General features: G+C 43.5%; 1 protein-coding gene across 1 annotated transcript in view; it reads left to right on the top strand.

The window, feature by feature from the left end:
* Nucleotides 1–283: 283 nt before the first annotated feature.
* Nucleotides 284–8154, top strand: part of Vgll1 (vestigial like family member 1) — a 12329-nt gene continuing 4458 nt past the window's right edge. The window contains exons 1-3 of the mRNA XM_021154145.1: nt 284–497; nt 4530–4583; nt 6346–6429. Of these exons, the coding sequence (XP_021009804.1) occupies nt 284–497; nt 4530–4583; nt 6346–6429 (352 nt within the window). The remainder of the gene's footprint in view (nt 498–4529; nt 4584–6345; nt 6430–8154) is intronic.

Raw genomic sequence — 8154 nt, forward strand, 5'->3', positions numbered from 1 at the left:
GCTTGTTTTTCAAGAACCCTGTGGCTCCTTGTGGTGTCCAGTGAGGCCCTGTAGCAAACTGTTTATCCTTAAGAATGGGGACAACATAGTCAAAGTACATTATGCATCGTATTAAAATGTCCTTCTGAAACTCATTTGTAAGTGACAATTTTAAAAAATATAATAATAAGAAGAAAAGAATGCCATTTACCAAGACTGTAACTGAGCTACTTAGTAAAAATAAGATCAAGGACATTTTTTTTTTCACTTGGTTGACAGCTATCACCTTTGTCATTCACTGACAATGGAAGAAATGAAGAAGAATGGTGTCTGGATACCCGAAAGCAGTCAAAAACCAGTAAAGACAGAGTGGATCGCTGGTTCTGTCATTTTCACCTACTTTGAAGGGGACATCGACAGTATGGTAGATGAACACTTCTCCAGAGCTCTGCGTAACCTCAAGAGGCCCCACGAATGCAGTTCCTCAAGTCACAGTGACAATGTGACCCTGAAGAACGGTGAGCGTCACAGTGACAATGTGACCCTCAAGAATGGTGAGCGTCACAGTGACAATGTGACCCTGAAGAACGGTGAGCGTCACAGTGACAATGTGACCCTGAAGAACGGTGAGCGTCACAGTGACAATGTNGGTGAGCGTCACAGTGACAATGTGACCCTGAAGAACGGTGAGCGTCACAGTGACAATGTGACCCTGAAGAACGGTGAGCGTCACAGTGACAATGTGACCCTGAAGAACGGTGAGCGTCACAGTGACAACGTGACCCTCAAGAACGGTGAGCATGTTGGGAAGGAGGAAGCTTTCACTGAAAGTCTAGGTCTTTGGGGTATTCCAGGTTCTTGTGTGTGTGTGTGTGTGGTAAAGGCAAGTCACACTGCCTACTGAGAAACCACAGCACTTCTTAGACAAGATAAAATGGGCAGTTCTTAGTCAAATAAGCCCACCGATGTCAGTGTTTCCATGATTGTCTTAAAGGTTGAGTTTGCTGCTCTGCACACAATAAGAGCTCTACCATTGTCCACTTTGAGCTGCTTATCAGTGGTGTTATTCTTATGATTGGCCTGAGGTAAAGAACACCAAAGTTTCCTCGATAAGATAAAAGACACCCCAGCCTCCTGCCAGCCAATAGTGGATGGTCTGGCAAGCAAGGTCAAAGCCCGACAGAGGCCAATGGAGGAGTCTTGCCACATGCCTCTTCCACCCCTCACAAGGATGGGGGTATCTGTCGCTCAAGAGAGCTATCACAATGTGTAATTAAAACATTCAGGTTTCAGGAGGAAGCCATGAACATGGAGCAGAGGCCATGGTATGTATGCCTTTCACAGACTTTAGACACTTTTACCCTCATCGATCCCTTCCTCGGCAATAATTATAATTTATAATTGCATTTGTACAAAAATGAATTTGACCCAGATCGGGTTCACGTTTTTTCATCTGTAAGAATATCAGTTTCATAGTCTTTTGGTTTTAAAGTAAAAATGTCTGGACTTGTAAAAGTATTCATGGACTCTAGATACTGTGGCCTCTGTGTCTGATGGCATTAGGCAGTCTGGGTCCTTTTTACATTTTTGACATGTATTGCAGACTGGGGCCTAAATGTTCTCAGGTGTTCACTATTTCTGTGGCCACATGCACATGGCTTGTTTCTTAAGAGGACGTATAGACCACTAAGTGGGGGAGATTTATGCAAAGTAGACATGTGAAGTCCCTGTCTGTAGGCAAGCGCATCTATTTGCAGACTCCATCATCCTGCCTTTATTCCTCAGGAGTAGATAAGGCATCTGTGTATACCTGGTGTGCTGACCTTAGCAGAATTTGCCTCTTTCCTAGAAGTTCATTTTCTGGGTAACTGATGTGATTTTCAGAATCTTGTGGAGTAGGATGATGTGGAAGAACATATGGTAGTGCATACTCAATCTGGTGTTGTTTCCCAACTCCTTCCCACAATTCCTGACTCATAGAAGTAACTTAGTAAATGCTGCTTGGGTGAATGGAACTAATTTGGAGAACAGCATAATAACACACACTGGGCAGGTTTCAAAGAAAACGGATTTGTGTTGGGGGTGTTGCTCAGTTGGTAGAGTACTTGTCTAGCATGCCTGGAGCCTTGGATTTGAGCTTTAACACCCACATAAACTGGGTGTTGTGTCACATGCTGATAATCTTAGCATATGAGGCCAGAACATGGAGGCCGGAAAACCAGGAGTTCAAAGTCATCCTCAGCTATAAGGAGTTCAAAGCCAGCCCTCAAGTACATGAGACCCTGTCTCAAAAAGAAGAAAAGACTTATTTTGGTATAGGGTTCTGAGCCAAGGGCCTACTTCTGCTAGTGTCTTATTATTGACAGAGTCCCAAGGCCATGTAATGCAGTGTATCATATAGCAAGGGACCAGTTGAGTATGTATAGTATCTGGCTTCTCTCCTTCTTGTCATAAAGCCACATGCAATACCAATTTTGATGTCATTATCAAATCCCTAATCATCCTCCAACGAGCCCTCCTGAGTGGCAAGAGACTAAGGGTCCATTCTGACCCTCTTAATACCTCACAAGAGAGATTAAGATCCAATGGAAGTTTCAGAGGAGACACATCTCACTGACTCCTTAGATAAGGCCACCACAGAAAAGAGCTACTTCTGAATGCACAGCCTTAGAAGCAGTTATCCTGGTGACTACTCCCTCTCTCAGTGGGTGCCGCTTCATCTGCCTGCACCTGTTTCCTCAATGCTAGAACTGCCAATTATCTAAGATGTTTTTGAGCAGTCAGTGGGATAATGGATAGTGACAATGTGGCACACAAGTCTAGCACGGTGTTCTGAATGGATATTATGGACATGAAGGCCTGCGTTTAAAGCACTAGGGTGAGAGAACATCAAGCCCCTTCCCATGAGCTTTTATGGTGTATGAAAGCTTTGCTGTGTGGCTATTCTAGTCCTTTCTGGGCCTTGTGGCCTCACCTTGATTTTGTCTGGGGAGCTGCTGCCTACTGGGGAGCGTGGGCATAACCTTCTTTCTTGAGGAAACCAGCTTCCACAGGCCAAAGAGAGGTGAGAGGGCTTTCTTCTCCACTTAGCTTCCTGAATATTACACTTTCCTCATGACAATCTCACAGACGCCCTACACGTTGTCTCACTAGGTTTGGGGCTAAGCAAATATTTCATCAGCTGACTGAGCAACTGAAGGAAAAACTGTCTCTCTCAAGGCCTTCCTTATCATAGGAGTCTGGTTTCTACCAAGCTTGGTTGCCTCAAGGGAGGGCCCCATGAAAGAAGTCCAGGCTAGTAGATATTCTCATTGGTGGTATTATATGACACACCGCCAGCCTCAGACATAGTGGGGATCTATGAAACGACCTTTCATTACTGACTGCTGTTTAGCATTCTCTTAACCCCTTCAGGCCAACCTCAGGCAGCCCAGCCTCAGCTCAGCCAAGCAGAAGAGAACAGGCCTTCATTCACAGGCACCCAGATGAGATTTGCCCACATTCTATAGGCACTCTGTCAAGCCAACGATGCAAGGCCCAAACACAGAGACCTATATGGAAATGCCACCAAATATCCTGGCTTCTTTCCCCAAGTCAGAGTTATATTTTTTTAAATTATATGTGTATTATATACAATGACTATACTTTACAAAGAAAATAGCTGAAGAGACCTTCAAGTTATCTCCTCTTTTAGAGGATACTGGGGACTTTGGAGTCAGTACCTGGTGAAGCTTCAATAGCTGTGATGTCTTGAGGCAGGGTGTGGTCCTGGTGCTTCTAGGGTTTATCTTAACCCTTGTTTTTCCTGTTCTCGTCCTCTTAGCACAAGGCCCATATGCACTACTGTATACCTGGTAAACATGCCCCAGGGCTGCTAGGAGAAGATTAGGGGTGCTGACCTGACCCTGCACAGATTCCCCACAGACATTTTCAAAGGCTTCCTATCTGCTACTGTTAGTGGGATAGGAAAGAAGCAGCAGGCTTTTCATCTTGTGGAGGATATCTATGTGAAATACAGTCCTGCTACAGCTTATGGTCCCTTGAGTACTGCCAAGGTGGTGCCTTCCTTTTCAGTAAGAGAAAGGGTCTTGTGCCTATGTATGTCCCTAGCCTCTGTAAGGTACCAGATACCACACCAAAATAATTGCTTTCATATATTCCTCAAAATAGACCACCATTTAGATAGGCTTCAAAGATAAGCAGGTTGAGTGTAGTGCACACACCTGAAATCCTTAGGAGACTGAGGTATATAATCCAGACACCTGTCAATCTTACCACAAACGTAAGAGTCCCTGTACAGTGCTGTCAGCCATTCAACTGAAGACACCAACACGTTTTGCACGTTTTGCATGCCTCTTTCAGTTAGGAAAATGAACCGGGGCATCTAGCAAACAGAGACTAGGTGCCCTGCAGCAGTGACTATGAAGGAGAAGATAGATCTGAGCAGGCCTCCTCGCTGTCCCAGAATAGAAATGTCTCTCTCTAAGCGAATCCTCCTAATTGTACGATTTTTCAGTAGTTAGTTCAAACAGCATGCCTCTTTGTTTCAGGGGTGAATAAAATACGGACGGACACCAGCCACACGGATAGAGAGCGCAAAGTCGGTATGTATAGACCGTGGTGGCCAAAAGTAGTTGGACTTTCTTGCTGTAGGGTGTACATGCGTGAGCATGTTTATGTGCATCTATGTATCTGTGGTGTGTGTGTGTGTGTCTGTGTGTGTTGTATGTTGTGTGCGGGTTTGTATATGCATGAATACATTTATGAGTGTATGTACATGTTTGCAATTATCTATCTATCTATGTGCATATTTATATGTTCTAATAATTGTAACTGAATATGTCTGTGCATTCATTTGACTATATAGCTAGGACCTGATATGTGACAGGCATAGTGAGAATTCCCATGGTGATATCATGGTGGAGAGGAGAAATAAGCTAGCCCCATGCATACTGGGTAGTAGGAAGGGACATTAGCGAGTGAATAAATGAATGAACTATGTAACTACTTCTGTGAAGGAAAAGAGCAGGTTATAGCCATAGAAAGGAACAAGATAAACTCTAGATTGAAGATTTATATTTCTGAGAGGATGATATTAGAGTTTGTGTGTTTAGAAAGTAGTCCAGATTAGGAGGTCTGGGCTTACATCCCAAGCAGTGAGGCAGGATCATTCCCTGATAGGAGTGGAAACTTTACAGTACAAGAAAGGCCTTCTAGTAGGTTCTAGGGATTGCAAAAGTGTGCATGGGTGGGAATACTGGTGTCTCTGGATGTTCTTAGAAGGAGGGAACAGTGGCTACCACTTAAATAGTGAGAAGTGAAGAACAGCATTTCTGACTTCCTGGACACTCCTGATCTTAGGACTAACGAGCTGCAAAATTCCAAAGGCAGAGTCTAGATGCTTACAGTTGGAGTGGAAGCCACCTACGTTCTTACTGAAATAGAAATCCCTGAATCCAACTGTTCAAATGCTCTCCAGCCATTCATGTCATTTTGGATTTGAGAAAGCACCTCTTAGGCCCTCTTGCACATGCACCAATAGGGAATTAAAAGGGTAAGACTGTTGCTGCAAGAGCAACCTTGAGACTGTCTAAGGCATGGTTTAAGGTTCTACCCTATGCCCAAAGATAGACATTGCTGCAGGTGTAGTTACAGTGCATGGTTTCCACTCTATGGGCTACAGCATCCAAGCCTGATTTAGAAAAAGTGGACTCTCAGGCCATACACAACCATTGGGGTGGTAAGATTTCAGTGTTGAATCCTCATGTGCACCCCGTCACTCTTGCATCCAAACTGTACCATGGCATACCAAGTGACTATGTGGGACATTGGCCAATGTTATACTACATAACTCCCCTTAACTGGAACAAAGCAGTTAATATTCAGAACCCCCAGTGGCTGTGCTTTCCACCTCTCAGATGTCCAGTGTGCACCTGAGGCATATATGTATGAGATCTGTAAAGCCAGTCCAGACAAAAGCTGCCCAGTTGTCAGAGGCTAAGCTATGTTTATAATTTGTGCTTAGGACATGCAGTACTCCCATTAAATATGAAGCATGGACACTAATTATATGAAATCAGCTTAATCAGTCTGTTCCAGGGCACACAGTGCCCTGAGCTGCTAGTAGCTAGAAATATCAACTTTTGAAAGTAACATTTACCCCTAGGAATATATCCCAATATGTCTCCCTGTCTTCAATTTCATTAAAAGAGACTAGTATGGCCATTGTTCATTATGAGGGATGTGAGATGCTGTGCAGAATTCCTGTGCCATGTGTGATCTGGCTTCTTTTATGTTGAGTATCTGCATTACAGGCAACACTAACATGGTTAGGGACACTCCAGCAACACTGCATCAGCCTGTAAGAAGGTTTTTTATTTTATACAAAATCCAGTCAAACTGAAAATTCAGGAGAACTGAAAGACATGCCTGTGGAGGGAAAGGGAACCAGTATCTCAGGCACACTCCCATGCTAACCAGTTCTTTGTCATCACAGTCATGGTCCTCTTCCTTGCCCACTTCTCCATTATCTTAGAAAGGAAAGAGGCTCCAGGCTTTAAGCAGCATCTTTCTCGCCCACCTGGCAGAATATTTTCCCTGCAGCCTCTTGCTTGGGTGGATGCTGAGATCAGGGAATATATCCATTCATGTTCTGAGCTATGGTAGACATTTGAGATATCAGTCAGCTGATATCCCAGATGGAATTAGAATTGGGACTCAAGGAGATTCTGTCTTCATTAGTCAGTCCACATGAACTTGATAAGTAGAAATGGTACTACCTGTTGGCCCAAACCATTCTGCTGTTGTAGAATGAGGACCAAGCAACTACTTTCCTATTGAGCATTCATTGCTCCTGCTCAGTTTCCTACCAGTCCAATATAGTTAGTTACTATGGTCCAGTCTCTTACGATTTTCATGTGTAGGATTAAGTTTCAGTTCCTAGAGTTATGGGAACGATCAATACAGGTAAGCATTAGTTTCTTTCTTTTTTTTTTTTAATTAGATATTTTCTTTATTTACATTTCAAATGTTATCCCCTTTCCTAGTATCCCCTCTGAAAATCCCCTATTCTCTCCCCTCTCCCTCTGCTCCCCAACCCTCCCACTCCCATTCCTGGTCCTGGCATTCCCCTATACTGAGGCATAGAGCCTTCACAGGACCAAGGGTCTCTCCCATTGATGACCGACTATGCCATCCTCTGCTACATATGTGGCTGGAGCCATATGTGGCTGGAGCCATGAGTCCCACCATGTGTTTTCTTTGATTGGTGGCTTACTTCCAAGGAGCTCTGGGGGTACTGGTTAGTTCATATTGTTGTTCCTCCTATGGGGCTGCATACCCCTTCAGCTCCTTCAGTACATTCTCTAGCTCATAGTCATCTGACAGATGACTATGAGCATCCTCTTCTGTATTTACCAGGCACTGGCAGAGCCTCTCAGGAGACAGCTATATCAGGGTCCTGTCAGCAAGCTCTTGTTGGCATCTGCAATAGTGTCTGGTTTTGGTGGTTGTTTATGGGATGGATCCCCAGGTGGGGCAGTCATTCCTTTAGTTTCTGCTCCGAACTTTGTTTCTGTAAGCATTCGTTTCTTTATACCATTCTGTAGAGTCCTCCTATTGGTTGTATTTAAAATATCAGCTGTAAAATAGAGGTAAACATTAGTAGCAACTGAACAAAACCAAACACTTAACTACTTAAGGGGCCATTGTTTCGTGTGGCAGCAAAGATGCATGTGCAGAGCTGTTTACTGAGATCTCAGTAACATGATTAAAGTGTAAATACTTGAGCTGCCCACAAGTGGAATATTTGTGACTCCATTACTGCTGTGCAAGAGAACAGTATATAGTCATTGAAAAGCTACTGTCTCTATTAGTTGTGTGCTGGTTTCCTCTCAAATAACTTGACACTATTAAAGACTTCTTTAGTAAAAAGAACTAAAATCCAACTTATTCCTGAAGCAAAAGGGAATGATCCTGACCAAAATAAAATGATGTGCATTCTGTATCTCACCCAGAAATGGGATGGCCTTCCATTTTGTCCTGTTCTAAATCATGTCATAACTTTCTGTAGCCATTCTGGATTCAGTCAAAATAATGGATGCTTATATTTTTACCTTATTTTTTTTCTTGATTTAAGCTTGTGCACAAAGCTTTTGAAAGGAAGTGATGACATTC

This window comes from Mus caroli, chromosome X (assembly GCF_900094665.2).
Source record: "Mus caroli chromosome X, CAROLI_EIJ_v1.1, whole genome shotgun sequence".
Classification (NCBI taxonomy): Eukaryota; Metazoa; Chordata; class Mammalia; order Rodentia; family Muridae; genus Mus; species Mus caroli.